Source organism: Pseudorasbora parva, chromosome 10, assembly GCF_024679245.1.
Source record: "Pseudorasbora parva isolate DD20220531a chromosome 10, ASM2467924v1, whole genome shotgun sequence".
NCBI lineage: Eukaryota > Metazoa > Chordata > Actinopteri > Cypriniformes > Gobionidae > Pseudorasbora > Pseudorasbora parva.
In genome coordinates this window covers 30186130-30205498 of record NC_090181.1, presented here as the reverse complement: position 1 = coordinate 30205498, position 19369 = coordinate 30186130, and the positions used below count along the sequence as shown (strand labels likewise).

Genomic DNA, 19369 nt, shown 5'->3' with positions numbered 1-19369 from the left:
ACTATTAACTAATTGTAAAGTAATATGTCATTGTGGTTTGGGCTTTTGAATTAATTTTGAACACAGTTATGTGCATCAATCAGTAGGCTAAAGTAGCCAACCAACACTCCTCTAAGAAATTACAGTATCTACAAAACAAACATTTTCAAAGAAAATGAGACAAAAATACTGATTTAAAAAAAGCTTACTTTGCAAAAAAAATTACAAAATAAAAAAGTATCTACAAACTGAACAATGTAAATCCTTCATATACATTAAAATAAAATAATAAAACAGCAACAAGATTTAATGTAGAACACCTGACAACTAAAGTATTCAGGGCAATACTTGAATTTTCTGTCTTTTTGTTTTTGTTTTTGTTTAGTTGTTTTAGATCTGCTTACTTCACAATCATGCTAACGTTACACCAAAGCTGCCAAAAACGGAGATCATGCATGGGGTCTCGCGACTGACGCCGGTCGTCATGCCAACGCGTCCAGTACACAGATTACCTGACAGACAGTCTGCTGTTTTCAACTCGTGCATCTTCTGCCTATCGTCCTTTTCCCGTTTAAAAATAAAATAATATTTAATAACATGGCGACTTGCTTGGTACCGGATTTCCCAGCTGTTAGGATTGCCTTAGAACATTTGGGCGAGTTAGGTAAGAATTTGAATTTGTAAGGTAGGAAAGTATGTTTACACTCACAATAGGCCAACTAACGTTAAGTTAACGTTAACGTTAACTTAACCGCGTTGGTGGCAAATACTAGGTTCGCTTCGACCAATTTCAATATGCCCGTTTTTTAAAAAAAATCGAGTCTAATTTATTTGTGAAATAATGTGGATTCATTTATGTACTTACAGATACACGACTGAGGGAAGAAGGAGTGTCATTTAGTCAAGAAGCAAGTCACCACCTGAGAGAGACAGCTGAAGCCATTAAAGAGCTGGTATTTAATACGTCGCAAATATTTAACTGAATCATATAATCTAAAACTTAACGTTATACATTCTTTACTATGGTTGTCAAAACTTATTTAGTAGGCTACATATCAAATTTGTCGTTTCTGTTATGTTGTAGGCTACTACAATTTGTATGTAACTTAGTGTAATCATTTTCTTCCCTTACGAAAAATAAGTTTGTGTGCTATCAGTAGCCCTATAGCCTATTCTTCTTTTAAACAAAAATAATAAGAAAGTATGCTTTTGTCAAAATGTATGTATTTCTCAGAAATATACTTAAAATTGCAGTAAGTACAATTAAGTAAACTAGTTAAAAGTATATTTCAAGTATTAAAAATAACACCTAAATAGGAACATAGACATGCCTATTTAAAGTGCAAATAGTAAATAATACATATGGTGTTTTGTTCACTTTTGTTCAAAACAATGATAGCAGAAAAGTACTGCAATGTAATCATAAAACATTTTACTGAACAAGAGAAGTAAAGCACAAAAAAAAGCATTTAAAGCGAATAGCGGAAAAACAGCACACATCAGCTGGAATATACAAAGCCCATAAAAAGGGATGGTTCACCCAAAAATGAAAATTCTGTCATAATTTACTCACCCTCAAGTTGTTCCAAACTTGTATGAGTTTCTTTGTTCTGCTGAACACAACAACATATTTGAAAGAATGTGTGTAACCAAGCCTATGGTAGTGAATTGTTGATCTATCTGCTTGGTTACAGTTGGTTTTAAATGATTCTGTTTTATTTTATGCTGCATTCACGTGTTATCGGAAGTTTTCTACTTCCCACTTCAGAAGTCGTGATTACAAGCTTGTGTTCAGGACCTTTGTTGTCGAAAAGAATGAAGGACGCCAGTTTCATACTTTTGTGCATCTTGGGAAAATGTTATTTTAACACTAACCATTTCAGTAATTTTCTGGTCCCAGAAAATCATAGAATTACTGGCAAACACTAGCAGCACACACAAAACCATATTTTTTATAATCACATTCACAATAAAGGCGTAATGTAGACAATGTAAGGCTGCTTAAAGACTAAAATGTTAATAGTTTTCAGCCATACATCCTATTGTATAGCTACTTTTTACCACAGACTCCGCTTGCTCACTATTCTGGAATGATGGTCAACTACATGCGATTTTCGATGTGTTTAAAATACACAATATGCTTCAAATTATTATTAATTTATGTAAATATGTACTACTTTAACATCAAGACAAGACAATAAAACGAATAAAACACCTGCCACAGCAGAAAATCGTCTCCCAACCTGCTATTTTTAACGGTTATGCCACGCCCATCTCCGTGTTTCAGAAAACCATTTTTAAAATCATGTTTAACTATTCTAGATTTAGGCCTACTCCTGGCTTAATTTAAACCCTGTCGAGGAAACCACCCCATGACGTTTAAGCTTGGAACATACTCTGCAAGAACAAAGAAATTTGTTAATTTTCTCGAGGTGGCAAGAACAAGAATAAAGTTCGTTCTTGCCAGTCAGGGCCGACGCTCCGCACACGCACATCACGCACTGCGCGTAGGGCACCAAACAATCTGGGTCGTGAAAAAATCATCACAATAGGCTACTAGTATAAATAACAAATAAAATATTTCTAAAAGCATGTTAATATACAAAAGTAATATAGGCCTAGACCAAATTAGTCGAGAAAAATGTGAATCTCTGTGCCAGCCTCCCTCTGGTGGCCCCCCTTTCCCCACCTCTCAGTGGTCTGTTTAATCAGCCGGATCTCACGAAAACCCAAGAGCGTGTCATATACACGCCATAAAGTGAAAAACGAGTTTTGGCGTACACATTCCACGACATTGCACACTATGCCTCAATCAATGTCAAATTTGGCAGACACCGCAGTGCAAAAGATCTGGGGCTTTTAGCCCTGCATGTTGAGTCTTTTATTTTAACGGGTCCGGGGAAATTGTGAAACTTGGGCTGTTAAAGATGCAGTTTGAGAAGGAAAGGAAGGCCAATCATTGGGGTCCTCATCGTCATATTTGAATGACAAATAAAGCTAATTTTCCCTGTACGTTACAGATGTGTCGTGTGCATATAGCTATTAGTGCTATATATTAGCTTTGCTTCAATACAATGTCTATCTGCCTCAGTCTGAACTTTAGAAAAACCCTGCAACTGAACATGATGTGATTTTGCCAAATTAGACTGCTTAGATAATTATTTTTCGTTGTTGTACTATGGCAAATTATTAGGGCTGGGAAAAGATTAATCTCGATTAATCGCATCCAAAATAAAAGTTTGTGTCTACATGATATATGTGTGTGTACTGTGTATAATTATTTTGTATATATAAATTATATATACAAAATAATTATCCAAATTATATAAATTATATATACAAAATAATTATCCAAATTATATAAATTATATATACAAAATAATTATACACAGTACACAAACATATATCATGTAGACAAACTTATACTGTTATTTGCACTAAACTTTTTTTGCACTTTTAACTTTCTGTGTTTACATTGTTCAGTTCCAATTATTCATGTGCAGCAGTTATTTTGGAAGTAAAGAGAACCTAACTAAGAAATTCTGAATGGTAGTTTTTTCTTTGGTTGTTGGGTGGGGTGGGGTGGGGTGGGGGGCACATTAAATGTATGACCAATCACACAATAGTTCTCGGACACCCAAGAAAAATGTTCTGCTCAGACGATGTGTCGAGAACAAGCTTGCGAGAACTCCCAAACCAGGGCTGCAAGAACAAAATAGCATAATGTATGTTGCAGCCTTTACTACTGTTACACTTAAAGTTGTCACAAATGCACTCACTCTCTCCACTCAAGCACCTGCACCTGTTCATTCACAATCACAGGAGTTCTGATCACCCGCACCTGATCCTCATCGCCATCACAGTATATCAAGCCTGCACTCATAACATTTCACTCTCAGGTCTAATCACACTGCACTTATCTGCCTATCTGAGGTCCTTTTAATTCCTTCAGTTTCTGCTCATGAACTACCATCCTGGTTACCTGTTGTACTCACCTTGGCTGTCCATTAGTTAAGTTGAAGATCATACATTCACTGTTGTGTTTGTGTCTCAGCTCAGCTCTGTCCATAAACTTTTGCTTGTATATTTTACTTATATTCATTCACAGTCTGTTCCCTTGTTCTGTTTCATGAAAAAATTAGGCTATGCTTAAAAGTATAGTGTATGTACTAAAAAGTGGGCCAATTTAGTCTCAAGTAATATTGCAACCGTGCACTTAGAAGTACATTAGTAGTACATTAATATGCATATTTACTACATAAAGTATACTTAAACTATACTTGTATTTTACTTATGTATACTTCATAAAAATTAACTTGAAGTATGTTTTTTTTTTGTAAGGGTAAACATATATAAATAAATTCCTAATTTAGTTCCTTTTTCAAAATTAATATAGGTGAATTCAAAATAAGTTTCATGACTAGTTTTGATGTTGCTATTTTGAGTCCCATCCACTACCGTCTAACATGGGGGGGGGGGGGGGGTAAGAACTGTATTAATATTCCAATCTCAGTAACATTATCCATCCTATTGCAGTTACTCATTAACAAATTCTGATGATACTGCATGACAGATATGATCAATGTATGTGTTCATATCACTGTGGCAAACTCATTTAGGAATCCTCTAGAAAAACAGCACATGAGAAACTTGAGGTTGAAACCATTGAGACGAGCAAGCTTCGACATCGAACGATGAACCTGCAGGATGAAATCAATAGTGAAATATCAGGTGAGTTCATCCTCAAATCTTTTAAAAGTTTAAATGCGGTGGCATCTCTGGCACCAGCTCATGGGGGGGATGGGAAACTACTCATGTAACTTTTTGAAGTTGGGTATTTTAGCTTGTGTTGCTGCTGCTAGACAACGCAATGCTGCAGTGGTGAATCAACTTCAGTCTGAGCTGAAATCTGTATTAGATGACATACAATCCATGGAGGAGAAGCAACAACTCATTGAACAAGAAAATGCTGTTCTGATGTGAGTCTTTAAACATGTTGGCAAACAGAGATCATGGGAAATGTAGTTCACATTTATTTGTATTATTAGCTACACCATACTAATTAAAAAGCTGAAGTGTGTAAAATTTCTTCCACATTCACTTTCTTGTAAAAAGCAATAGGTGTGTTCGACTTCGGCTGTTGATGCATGTAACATATTTGTGAAATTTGCAACTTTCAATCAGGGTGGAGTTGAAAACAAAGACAAGAAGTCAGACAATTTCTGCGTCCCATAGTGGAGAGCAGTGTTTGACTACACGCGTCTCGCAGCGCGTGAAAATGCTGGTCTTCTCGAGTATCATCAGTTATGTCTTTTAATTAGTAACTAAACCCTAAATGGCAGTCACTGTGAGCGTTTGTCATTTTTCACAAGTTTCATGGCCCACAGAATTATCCAAACATGAAAATATATAAAAAGAAAGAAGACCTGCTTTATTCTAGTGTCATGCATTCTTTATTAATCAACACTTGAATGTGTGTACGTTTCATGAAAAATCGCGTTTTTTAAAAAGACACGTTACATCCAGAACGATGATCAAAACACGGATGTAGTAACTGTTAGATCCCCTCCATCAACGTTTCTCATTCAATAAGCAGTTTTTTATTTAGTTGCTGTTTTTTGCTGATGATCACATTTTTCATATGCATCTCGTATATGAGGGCTGCGTCCGAAAACCTAGGCAGCTGACTCGTTGCCTCGCTGCCTTATCAGGCAATGGCTTGTGAGGCAGCATTTTGTGCATGAAGGCACCTCACAAAACTGATTTCGGACAGACTTCTAAGGCAGTGTAAAAGTTTAATGATCAACAGAAAAATAGAGAGAGCTTTGGTGAGAACTAATCCAGCCGGATCTCACGAAAAATGCGTATAAATAGTACGAGTGTGCAATGTCGTGGAATGTATACGCCAAAACTCATTTTGGCGTGCATATGATACGCTGTTTTTTGCGTGCATATGATACGCATTTAATGGCGTTTTATACATACGAACCCACTACCTTAAACCTACCCAAGAGAGCGTGTCATATACATGCCATAAAAAGTGCGTATCATATGCACACCAAAATGAGTTTTGGCGTATACGTTCCACGACATTGTACACTCGTACTATTTATACGCATTTATGTGTGATCGGGTTGACTAAACACATATTTAATTACTGCATTAGTCATTTCTTGCTAGAAATGACATCAGAAGTGGAAATCTAGATTTACACACAAACTCACCAGCAAACGCAACTTTCGGACGCCATCTTATTTTCCAAGCTCAACTGTCACTGAATGGAAAGCACAGGATTGTGGGATATCAAAAGCAGTAAAGGAAACGTGTGCTGCCTTCAAAAATCGGTCAGATGAAGGTCTCTCAGGAGAAAAGTGAAGTAACCATTAGATCCGGACTTTGCTTGATGCGTTCCTGCCTTGAAATCTGTCCTCCGAAGGCAGCATTTTACCAAGGGGGTAATCTAGCACTCGGAAAGCGTTCCACCCATAGGGAACCAAGCCATCACCTGCTGTTAGCATCCCATTTACTCCTATTCATTTTTGCGTTACTTTGACAGTGAATAAATTTACATCTGAGGCGTTTAAAGACATTTGTCCATGGTTTATTTATAAAGAAACACGGCAATGCATAAAAGGCTCCATTACCTTGTATCTTACACTATCGCCCCGTAGAAACTGTTTTTGTAAAAATAGGCTATCGATTGTGTCATAACCAACACGAGTCTGTCGCACAGTTGAAAAATTACTGTATAGACACAAGGTTTTTCCTGGGTCAGAAATGGTCTTTGGTGGTGGCTGACCAGACATGGTCATCCACACACGCGCACACACACCAACAGTAAAAGTGCCTACCCGCGTGATCTGTGAGCCCAGTACTGACAATAAATGTAAAAAAAATGTTGTTGTTTTTTCTCATCTAATTTTGATTTCTCATTATGTATGATGTCTTGATGTTTGTTTCTTTAGTTTCTCATGTTTACACAGTTTGCATGGTTTACCGATTAATTATTTTGGCAACAATCATTAAAAAGTAGCATTAAAAATGTAATGACAAATAGTCTAATTCTCTACCATATACAGGTCCTTCTCAAAAAATTTGCATATATGATTAAAGTTCCTTATTTTCCATATATTTTAGATTCATTGCACACCAACTGAAATATTTCGGGTCTTTTTTTATTATTTTAATACTGATTATTTTGGCATACAGCTCATGAAAACCCAAAATTCCTATCTAAAAAAATTAGCATATTTCATCCCACCATTACAAGTGTTTTTAATACAAAAAAGTCAACCTTCAAATAATTATGTTCAGTTATGCACTCAATACTTGATCGGGAATCCTTTTGCAGAAATGACTGCTTCAAAATGGCGTGGCATGGAGGCGATCAGCCTGTGGCACTGCTGAGGTGTTATGGAGGCCCAGGATGCTTCGATAGCGGCCTTAAGCTCATCCAGAGTGTTGGGTCTTGCGTCTCTCAACTTTTTCTTCACAGTGGCCCTCATTTATCAATCTTGCGTAGAAACGGGCGTATATGTTGGCGTAAGATTATGCTTACACTCCTCTCACCGCCTGATTTATGAAACTGTGCGCACCTCTGCAATTCAGGTGTACGCAATACTTGCCCTTAATAAATGCCGCGGCTGAAAACGATCATCATTAGAATAACACGCCCCTATAGATTCAAGTCTCTGCCTCCCCCGCGCCCTCATTTTATGCCATGGACACGGAAGACGGCAAAGGAGCGAAACGTTTTCTCCGTGGAGATCGGACGCGTCTCAATCATCTTGCTAGTCCACTAGTCAGGGCACTGATTAGGACATCAATGGGCTGACTCCCTGATCAGTTCCCTGACTAGTGGACTAGCAAGATGATTAAGACGCGCCAAACGAGACCATCACCAGGGAAGTGGGGGTAAAAAATTTAATTGTTTTATTTGGGAGATTACAGAGTAGGATTAAAGGCACCCAAAAAAAAAAAAAAAAATTACCCAAATTACGAGTACTGTTAATAGTGTGGAGGTTGAGAAGCGCACTCCAACAGTTTAAATAGCTGTTTGGATGATAAATTACCATCACAATGCATTATTTTACAGCATGTTTTGAAACAATTAGCATTTAAATTCGTATAACGGCACCTGTATTGGGGTGTACGATATGATGTGATGTGGAGTAGCCTACCATTCATTCACATTAATAATTGCATGACAATTTGTAAGATTCTTTTTATTATTATTAGGCCTATGATTTTTATTATTAATGACGCTGTTATTTAGAAGAAATGTCGTTATTATTTATTTTATTATTATTTAAAAGAAGAAGAATGTAATTTATTATTTTGTCAGTCTGAATTATTCAGTCACAGTCCGTGCGCAGCTGCCACACAGGCTCGCAACTGGAGGAATACATGCCTCAAATGCTTTGGTAGCCTATAGTCACACAAATTAAACATTGAAGTCTACGTTGCACAAAAATAAACACATAAAAGTTTATACTTACTTTTTTGTTGTTTTTTACAGTGGGTCATAATACAGCATCTCTTTGTCAGTGCGTTTTGTGGTGTTGGGAATAGTTTTTCTGTGCATTTTGGCACTAACTCAAAACGTGCATACACCACCTCCTGAGCTGGCGTAGGATTTGAGCGTGCCGTACACCAACGTCCATATTGATAAATCTCAAAGTCACCGTGGGTTTGGGTGTACGCAAGGTGTACGCTGGAAATTTGGTGTAGGCACTTTTGATAAATGAGGGCCAATATCCCACAGATTCTCTTTGGGGTTCAGGTCAGGAGAGTTGGCAGGCCAATTGAGCACAGTAAAACCATGGTCAGTAAACTATTTACCAGTGGTTTTGGCACTCTGAGCAGGTGCTAGGTCGTACTGAAAAACGAAATCATCTCCATAACGCTTTTCAGCAGATGGAAGCATGAAGTGCTCCAAAACCTTCTGATAGCTAGCTGCATTGACCCTGCCCTTGATAAAACACAGTGGACCAACACCAATAGCTGACATGCCACCCCAGACCATCACTGACTGTGGGTACTTGACACTGGACTTCAGGCATTTTGGCATTTCCTTCTCCCCAGTCTTCCTCCAGTCTCTGGCACCTTGATTTCCGAATGACATGCAAAATTTGAGCAACAGTCCAGTGCTACTTCTCTGTAGCCCAGGTCAGGCACTTCTGCCGCTGTTTCTGGTTCAAAAGTGGCTTGACTAAAGGTTCTTCACCTTAATTTCAGAGAAGCAACTGTTTCTTTCCATAAGATAACGTAACTCTTCTATAGCCACACTCAATTTACGCCCATGTACACTATGATGTACTCATAACCACACCTTAAGTGACGTGTGATCCAAAAATCACAACGTCAGCGGTGATGTGAGTATCAATCACTACCTTACTTAGTGTCCTTGGGTAGACGAAAGTAAAAATCACTACAGAAGTATATAAAAGTAGACTGTTTTTTTAGTTTGTTTATTTTTAGTTTAAAAGAAGTATACTAATAGAACACTTGATTAAACTTCTTTTTTTGGAAGGGTCTTCAAAATATCTTAAAGGTCCCATGGCATGAAACTTTAATTGTATGAGGTTTTTCAACATTAATATGAGTTCCCCTAGCCTGAATATTGTCCCCAAGTGGCTAGAATTTTTTGATTGGTGGAAAACAAGTTCAGGCTGTCTTTCTCTGCCTTTGAGAAAATGAGAGCCCAGACGAGCTGATCTTGAATTCTCCTGTTATGACGTCATAACAGGAAAGGTTACCTCCCCTTCCTCTGCTTTGCCCACAGAGAATTAGTAGAGAAAGGAGTCAGTTTATCATTTGCGATGTCAGCACATGCAGGCTTTACCATACGGATTCAACAGCACCGCCACAAACAGTGAGTAACAGTGTTCATGAATGCCTGATCTGGGATCAGTGAGTTCTGATGTGTAGCTAATTATTCAAGTTCACACCAACTTTCTTTCTAAATCGTTTAAAACTGTCAGTCCCGCCACTGGCCGTCTTGATGCATCAGTGAATCAAGCCAGTGACTAAAACGATCAACTTCACCTCATTTCTGTTAGCAGCATGAAACAAATGTTATTTAAATGATTAAACTACAGAGAGCATTCAAAGAACACTCTTTATAATGTTTGGATCGGTCAGTCACCCGTTTGAATGATGCTGCTCTAGTAATAATGCTCAACAGAAGCTCTTACTATATTCATGTCGTGTTTGTTGTTAGTTGTGGTGAAAGCATTTTGTGAGAGAAATAACGTTGCAAAGTTCACTCGTGTTTATTCAGAGCTTTGATACAAACAAAATAAAATCGTGCTCTCAACTTGGTATACACTTCCTCAGTAATCTTTCCCCAGCTCCGTCTCTCTCGACTGGCCGCGCGGCAGCTGCTCCTGCTCGTGCCTGACTAAACCACGCCCCCTCCGCACGTAATCTCATTTCAAATGCAGATGTCAGCCAATCACAGCAGTGGGTGTTTTCACTGCTGTCTTACAGCAGACACGCCTCTTGAAACAGCATTCAAGCCAGAGGGCTAATCAGTATAGAAAAAATGCCTTTTTTTTCTAAATTATGACATTCTTTGATGTAAAAACCATACTAACAATATAGGTATACCCCAGGAAACATTATAAAACAATCCATGCCATGGGACCATTAAGATGAAAGAAATGTATACAGGTTTGGAACTTGAAGGTATTTTTGGGTGACCTATCCCCTTAAGTCAGATAAAATTTCTAACCGTCATGCACAGTCAGATTCAGAAGCCTTAAGTCGAACACACCTAATGTCATGAGATCAAGGCTGGGATAAAAATAACAAAATTCTTTTTTTTTGTCTTTTTTTTTTGCCTTTTTGTCTGACCAATGGTGAGCATTTGAGAAATCTGTTTGAAAACAGTTATCTTTACAATTTTGGTGCTGTAGAAATTACTCACTTAAACATTAAAAAAAACTCAGAAACAAATTACAAAATGCTAACTTTTCCCTTTTGTCATTATATTTCAGTCGGGAGAGAGAAAACATTAAAGAAAACTATAAAGAAGCTGTTGATCAGATGAATCAGCAGCTGTCAAAAAAAGCTGGTGCACAGATACTGCTTATGGAAAAACAGAATGAGATCCAAGCATCGAAGGATAAAATGGTACAGGTTGAAACGGCCCAACAGGACCTGAAAGAAAACATGATTCAGAAGAGGATAACATTTGCTGAAAGAAAATGTGCTGTGGGAAAGGAGGTAGTCTGAGCAATTCTTATTTTATTTTTTTCAAATGGGATAGATTTTCACTCAAAACAAAAGTTTAATTTTACAATAAATTTTTATTTAATTCATATTTTTCCTGTTTAGATAGAGAAAACTGTTCTTAAGATTAAAGGACAAAGAAAAATTAATGCAGAAACATGCAGGGAGATAGCTATCATTACATCAGAACTCCAAGACAAGGAGGAGACCGTCACACAGTGTGAAGAAGTAAGCACCTAAACACACTGTAAAATGTCCAAACAATATTACAATAATGTTTGTATGACATGCTTTATTCATTCATCTGGTTTCAGCATATCTCAGAGTTGGAGAAAAACATTGCTAGACTGACTACATCTAAAATGAAGTGCAAAGAATGGCTTCATGAGGAGATCAGTAAGGCAGAAAAACTCGATCAACAAAAGTAACTTGCCCTGCACAACGGTTGTCTTTTTCTGTTTTCTTCACCTCTGGACAACAGAAATCAGTTTTGTCATTCATAATCAACAGGGAGTTTCATGAGCGAGAACTGCTTGAATTGGCAGAAGCATTTGAACAGAAAGTTCAGGCCATTCAGGAGCAGATGATAGAGGTAAGACGAGGCAGACATCTTTTGTAAAACTCCTGACACTAAACGAATGGATGCTCCGTGTTTAATGCACTCTTTTCGGAAAGGGATCAAAACCCTCAAATCTTAGTCTTTAGATGTCAGATCTGAAGCATCGATTTCCTGCCTCTGACAGGTCCCGCTGAGCAGCCGTCACATTGAGCTTTTAAAATGCTTTTCTTCAAAGACACAATGTGCATAGATGACCTTTTGATACAGCTGAGTGTTGGACTGCCTTTAGATGTTATATAGTTCAAGCTGTCAAAAGGTGTGCGCCTGGTCTGGGTGTATGAATGTCCTGTCTATCTATCTGTCTATCTACCTTGCAATGGTACAAGAGGGTGTCAGTGTGCTATTGTTAACTAAAACTTTGTTAATTGAAAAAAAAGCTTAAATAAAATATAAATATATTGTTAAATAAATAAAAAATGTGACGTTAAATTAAATTAAAAAAATGTAACAATGATCATTAAAACTGAAACAAATTCCAAATATTAATAAATACTGTGTATAAACAACAAGTGTTAGGGAGCAACAAGTTATGTTACATTAATTACAAAAATAAATGTAACTGTTGGCCGTTTAGTAAAGCGATACTATTCTGATGCTTTTGATTAGTTTTCTTGTTTGAATTTGCACCGCACCATGTCTGGCAATTACATCAATCCACATTACCATTGAAACAATTTAGGATACAACCTGTCTGAGAGTTGACACCATGTCAAGCGATAAAGATGCTTTCCTGATCTGGTAATTTAAAAATAATTTCATCCAGAAATCTATTTAACCTCAGAACGAACTCAAAGAAAAATGAGGTGAGAGTCTGATTTTATGTTGGATCTGCTTTAAAATTCAATGATTATAATCTTAATTCAAGTGATGAAAGATTTGGAAAGTCTGACAGTGATCAGTATTTACTTTTGTAAGGTTAACCCTGCCTGATTAAAATGTTTGGAAATGATTTACAGCTGCGTTAGAAATTTAATAAACTAATCAAATATAATCGGTTACATTACTTTAATAAAGTGATTGAAATAGTTACACTACTTTTACATTTTAATGGGGTAACTTGTAATCTGTAACCTATCACATTTCCAAAGTAACCGTCCCAACACGGTACAACACTGTAACCCAGGGTCGTGCACAGGGGGGTGGCCTGGTGGCTAGAGCCACTGCCCCTTTGCCCTCGTCGGCTAAGGTGCCCCTCTTCCCCCTTTCCTCCCTCACCCTCAGAGGATTTCCATAAAAGCGTTCGGTTCCGCTAAAAATCCACTAGTTCCGCTAACCCTTTCCGTGTTTTCCCGCTCGCTCCGCGCAGCATCGCCCTGTCTGCGGCTGTCTGCTCTCTGTGGAGACGGCTGTTCCAGAATGTCGTCCCATTAACAGGTATATTACAAACTACAATCCACAACGTTGAATTGTTTCAACAGTGCAAACATGGATTCAAAGCTCCAGCATGCCACTCCTGTAAAATAGATTTCCGATTATAATCAATTTTACGAGTTAAGCCTAACATAGCCTACTTCATATTTATGATATTTTATTTAGACCATATTAATCATTTACACAATTTTTAAAAAGGTAATACAGGCTATTATAAATATACATGAGTTGTATCAGGGTAGCCTATAGCCTAGCACACCCTAAGAAAAATGTGTTCATTTTTCAAAAAAGTCCATACTTGTGCAAAAAAGCAACGTTTGCAGTATTTTCTGTTTATTTTGATTAATAAAATATTTAATTATTGTTCCGTAAATATTAAAATGTTTATATAAAAATTTATTTAAAATACAGAAACAAATGTTTAGCCTAATAATCTGAAAACATTGAATAAATGAGATTCCATAATAATTTTATAAAGTTTTATCCTTGTAACAACTAAATATATGTGTATTATATGATTATTATCATATTTTTTATTATAAATATGATGTTGCCTCTAAGATGGACACCCAACTTAAGATATTTACCAGCTGAATCTTAACCATGTCATGTCAACAAATGGAAGTCAGCCAGCTGTTTATCATCATGTTAAATATGCCTTTTACCCCAAATACCATACCTTTATATATTCTGTTATTAAAAATCTGTTGCGTATGATTTACATAAATCATGAACAAGACCTTTGTCTCAAAATATATTTAATTTTAGTGATTCTCATTTGCTACTTAAATCTCCAATAAAAAATGTAAATAGAAAAGATATCAAATTTGCCCAGAATCAACTTTTTGGAAGAATAATTAGAACAACAGAAATTTAATTAGCACTAAAGCCTAACAATTGTATTTACAGTATGATTGTAAAAGGTTTGTTATTCATTTTCTATATTAAGATGATACTCAATCCCCTTATAGTGCCGCTTTTTTTTGGTTTGGGCCACTGCCCCTCAAAATATCTGTGCACGGCCCTGCTGTAACCTATGCAAAATTTTATATTTGGTTTACCAAATGGAAACATTATTAATGAAACTTTCTTAGTAAAAACAGTTCCTTTATAACCTTACGTATTCACGTGACGTCACCCAGGAACGCCCACCAGGAGGGCAAAACAAAGCTGTCCTTCATTGCCTGCCAGTCATTTTTTGTACTATATAAGACAGTGATATTGAAAACCCAATTCAACAGCATATTGATGAAGCATACTATGTACAGACAAGTAGATGAACTCCAAAAATATAAATGTAACACACAGTTTCTCATTAAGCATTTTTCCATAGAAATCCATTATAAAGAGAAAACAGCCATTTAACTGCTGTGTTCATATTCTGGGCTCATCTGTTTGTCTATATATAGTATGCGTCAAGGTGTGTATAGGTTTTAGTAGCTTGCATTAAGACACTTGAGGTGTTTTCATGTAGTATTTTTGCAGTAAAATATCCAAAAACCACTAGGCCAGTATAATATATTTCGTTCAGTTGAGTACTTGCAATATCCCAAATGTTTCCAACTATTTGTAAATTGTAAGAAAATTGCTTTTTTAACTAAGGACCGGGACGTGTCAGCATAGCGTTTGAGGGAGTCGCCCGTCAATGGCGTCATATCTGCATTACCCTCGGTTTTATTCTGCAGAAGCGCTTTTCTCTTAGCAGTGTGAACATGTCACAGCAGCACCGAGCGAATGCACAGAGTAACGTCATAACATCATTTTAAACACCGTTAAAGGTATCTAATATGATAAACAGAACTGCTTTACCAAATCATGACCGGAAAAAGCGGAAGTGCAGGCGCCCGGCGACTGTGTCCCATCCTGTCATAATAAGTCACGGTACTCGCGAGTCGTGTGTTTGTATAACAATCGCTCCAGCGGCCATGCTCAGCTCCACATCACTCTGTCCTGCTCTGCTTTACACTACAGTAACTAATAACCACATCCATTAACATGATTTCTGCCCAAGTCCTATTTTCCACCGGCTGTGAGGAGAAGACCACATGTCCCAAGATACGGCGCTCACACTTGGCGTCATCAAACTACGCCTTCGTTTAGAATAGGCGCCCTCCATTGGACAGAAAGTTGCATAGTCCAACTTTAAGCATATTAAAACATCCAAAATGTTTTAAGTTATTGAAATACCGCAACAGGACCTATATTGCATATGGGACACAAGTACCCAAAAACTTGCAGTTTGTTAATATATATTTTGTTTCTCCTATTGAGATGGAAAACTGACAGACCAGTGCAGCAGTTCTATGGATGCTTTTGTGTCATGTGACTAGGAATGTAAATGAATAGTTGGCTAAAATCAAGTTTGCAACTCTCAAATTATTATAATGATTATTATTACTATTATTATTATTCTCATTCTCCTGGCAACCGCCAAAACCAGACTCGTCCATTGAATTGCTAGACACAAGCGTGAGTCGTCACTCCAGAGAACGCGTCTCTACTGCTCTAGAGTCCAGTGGCGGCGTGCTTTACACCACTGCATTAGACGCGTTGCGTTGCACTTGGTGATGTAAGGCTTGGATGCAGCTCCTTGACCATGGAAACTCTGTCCACAAAGCTCTCTACACACTGTTCTGTTACACACAGAGCTAATCTGAAGGCCTCATGAAGGTAGGAGGTCTGTAGCTATTGACTCTGCAGAAAGTTGGCAACTTTTGCTCATTGTGCGCCTCAGCATGCGCTGACCCCAATCTTTTTATTTATTATTATTTTTTTTTTTACATGGCCTATAACTTAATGGAGTTGCTGTTGTTCCTAATTGTTTCCAATTTGTTATAATACCACTAATAGTTCAATGTGGAATATTTAGTTGTGAGTAAATTTCATGAATGGACTCATTGCGTGGGTGGCAACCCATCACAGTACTATGCTTAAATTCCCAGAGCTCCTGAGAGCGACCCATTCTTTCACAAATGTTTGTAGAAGCGTCTGCATGCCTATGTGCTTGATTTTAGACACCTTTGGCCATGGAAGTAATTGGAACACCTGAATTAAATGATTTAGATGGGGGCTGTCCCAATTCTTTTAGCAATATAGTATATATTTGAATATATAATTTTAGTATATAATGCTTTTCATGCAAAAAATATAACTTAATATAGTACATTTGTTTGATTTTGGGGTGACTTAGATTGCCCATCTAAGCCATCCATAGACCCGGGTTAAACATTTTATTCTGCTCTGAGACCGTAATGAGATGTGATTTCTCCTCAGACTGAAAATGAGATGAAGGAAGAAGAGAAAGTGAAAAGTGCTTTATCAGAGCCCCATGCTAAACTGTCAGACATCTTCAGAACTCAGAGGAAAAAGGAAGATGACATGATTGCTGAAAAACACAGTCTGTCCAAACGGTATATTCGTCTCTTTAGTACTTTTTCTTCTTTGCTTCCTCCATGGGGACTTACTTGAAGTGTTTATATTTAAAATGATCTTTTCATTCCAGGTTAGAGGACAATAAACGAAGACATGAGGAAGACATTATATCCATTGCCAAATTCAGATTTGAAATCAAAAACATGAAAGAAGAGATGAGACAGCTTCATGACGCTAACATGTATGATTCTTTATTTTGTTTAATGGTTTTGTCTTACTACATTACAACCAAATTAAACATTAACATTAAATTGTCATTAAATTGTTTCATAACTTTATTTGAATGGTTGTCTCTCAGAATCAGTGCAGATATGTTCAGAAAATCACTGGAGGAACAGGAAAGTCAATTGGCCAAACAGAACATAAGCAGGTCTGTCTAACATGTTATTTTAATATTACTCAACAATACATGTCCTTCTCAAAAAATTAGCATATTGTGAGGAAGTTCATTATTTTCCATAATGTAATGATAAAAATTAAACTTTCATATATTTTAGATTCATTGCACACCAACTGAAATATTTCAGGTCTTTTATTATTTTAATACTGATGATTTTGGCATACAGCTCATGAAAACCCCAAATTCCTATCTCAAAAAATTAGCATATCATGAAAAGGTTCTCTAAATGAGATATTAACCTAATCATCTGAATCAACTAATTAACTCTAAACACCTGCAAAAGATTCCTGAGGCTTTTAAAAACTCCCAGCCTGGTTCATTACTCAAAACCACAATCATGGGTAAGTCTGAAAAGTGGGAAGGAATAAGTGTGGCAAAAAACGCTGCACAACGAGAAGAGGTGACCGGACCCTGAGGAAGATTGTGGAGAAGGACCGATTCCTGGGGAGAAGGAAATGCCAAAATGCCTGAAGTCCAGTGTCAAGTACCCACAGTCAGTGATGGTCTGGGGTGCCATGTCAGCTGCTGGTGTTGGAACACTGTGTTTTATCAAGGGCAGGGTCAATGCAGCTAGCTATCAGGAGATTTTGGAGCACTTCATCTCCATAAAGCTTTTCAGCAGATGGAAGCATGATTTCATTTTTCAGCATGACCTGGCACCTGCTCATGGTTTACTAACCATGGTATTACTGTGCTCAATTGGCCTGCCAACTCTCCTGACCTGAACCCCATAGAGAATCTGTGGGATATTGTGAACAGAAAGTTGAGACACAAGACCCAACACTCTGGATGAGCTTAAGGCCGCCATCGAAGCATCCTGGGCCTCCATAACACCTCAGCAGTGCCACAGGCTGATCGCCTCCATGCCCCGCCGCATTGAAGCAGTCATTTCTGCAAAAGGATTCCCGACCAAGTATTGAGTGCATAACTGAACATGATTATTTGAAGGTTTACTTTTTTTGTATTAAAAACACTTTTCTTCTTTTATTGGTCGGAAGAAATATGTTAATTTTTTGAGATGGCAATTTTGGGTTTTCATGGGCTGTATGCCATAATCATCAGTATTAAAACAATAAAATACCTGAAATATTTCAGTTGGTGTTCAATGAATCTAAAATATATGAAAGTTAAATTTTTGTCATTACATTATGGAAAATAATGAACTTTATCACAATATGGTAATTTTTTGAGAAGGACCTGTGTATATATATATACTTATGATATATCTTCTATGGAGGACTAACCTGAAAAACATACCTGAGAAACAAATTCTCCAAGTTGCTAGCCAGCAGCCCCATAATATTTTATGAATATATGAACATGCAATTTATTAAAAATAAGAGCCTCTGCTCTTTAAAAAAAAACTTTTTTTTAAAATTACCTTTTTATCAACACTTGAATGTGGGTAAGTTATATTTAAAAGCAAAATTTTGAACAAAAAGCTGAGAAAATTGTTTTACTCAGGAGTAAATGCATATATCGCTTGTTTCTGTTTTTTTTTCGCCTGTGTTTTGATCCAGAGATTCTCTGCTCTTTCAGAAGAGCCCTAATAGCACCTGTACCATATAACAGTGTGTGGGGGGGAAATATTGCCTGAAATTCCATCCATATTGGGGAAAGAGTTAACATGGTCATTATTGTGACATTTACATATTTGCACCCAGGGCAGAAATTGAAGCTGAAAGAGAGAAAATATGCCAATCTCTCAAAACTCTTAAAGAGGAACAAAAGGAGTATGTAAGGGAGATGAATGAATCCATCAAACAAATAGAGAAGAGATATGGAGAGCTTCTCAAAGAGGTCTGTCGGAATTATTAGTCAGTAGTGGTGGCAATACAAAAGAGGCATCATTATATCTAAGACCTGTTATTGTTTTTGTAGGAGAAGAAACTCCAAGACCATATATTATTGAATGCAGTGATAGACAGTCTTACAGAAGAGATGGCCAACACTGAAGAAGAGGGAAAACAAATGGAAATGAACTACCAGTCTGAAATTCTACAGCTTACTGTACTAGAGAACAGTACTATCCATATTTGTATACTTATTATAAGTGACTTGATGTGGTTTAGCTTGGCATGCATAACTGGATCTGCTAACTAAAAATGTATGTCTTGTGATAAAAAAGAGGGATGCAGAATCAGTCGCTCAAGTTCATATGGAGAAACAGCAGGAGCTTGAGATCCAGGAGTCGATATTAGCGACAGTGGAGTCTCAGTTAGACATTGACGATCTCAAACATCAGACTTTAAAGAACCAAATAACAGGTACAGGTTCATTTCTATTCTCATGTAGTTCAGCGCTGGATAGAAATATGGAGTAATGAATGTTTT

At 37.1% G+C, this 19369-nt stretch overlaps 1 protein-coding gene across 3 annotated transcripts in view; it reads left to right on the top strand.

Annotated features, from left to right (window-relative positions):
* The first annotated feature begins 501 nt into the window (after window positions 1-501).
* Window positions 502-19369, top strand: part of ccdc175 (coiled-coil domain containing 175) — a 30294-nt gene continuing 11426 nt past the window's right edge. Inside the window, exons 1-14 of one of the 3 annotated variants that reach the window (XM_067455844.1) lie at window positions 502-643; window positions 847-932; window positions 4599-4710; window positions 4823-4958; window positions 10980-11208; window positions 11320-11442; window positions 11529-11638; window positions 11725-11806; window positions 16478-16614; window positions 16707-16817; window positions 16935-17006; window positions 18701-18836; window positions 18918-19046; window positions 19165-19303. In XM_067455844.1, the coding sequence (XP_067311945.1) occupies window positions 577-643; window positions 847-932; window positions 4599-4710; window positions 4823-4958; window positions 10980-11208; window positions 11320-11442; window positions 11529-11638; window positions 11725-11806; window positions 16478-16614; window positions 16707-16817; window positions 16935-17006; window positions 18701-18836; window positions 18918-19046; window positions 19165-19303 (1669 nt within the window). In that variant the 5' untranslated portion in view covers window positions 502-576. Of the gene's footprint in view, window positions 644-846; window positions 933-4598; window positions 4711-4822; window positions 4959-9785; window positions 9854-10979; window positions 11209-11319; window positions 11443-11528; window positions 11639-11724; window positions 11807-16477; window positions 16615-16706; window positions 16818-16934; window positions 17007-18700; window positions 18837-18917; window positions 19047-19164; window positions 19304-19369 lie in introns of those variants that run through there. The other 2 variants (XM_067455846.1, XM_067455845.1) reach the window with 2 other exon arrangements.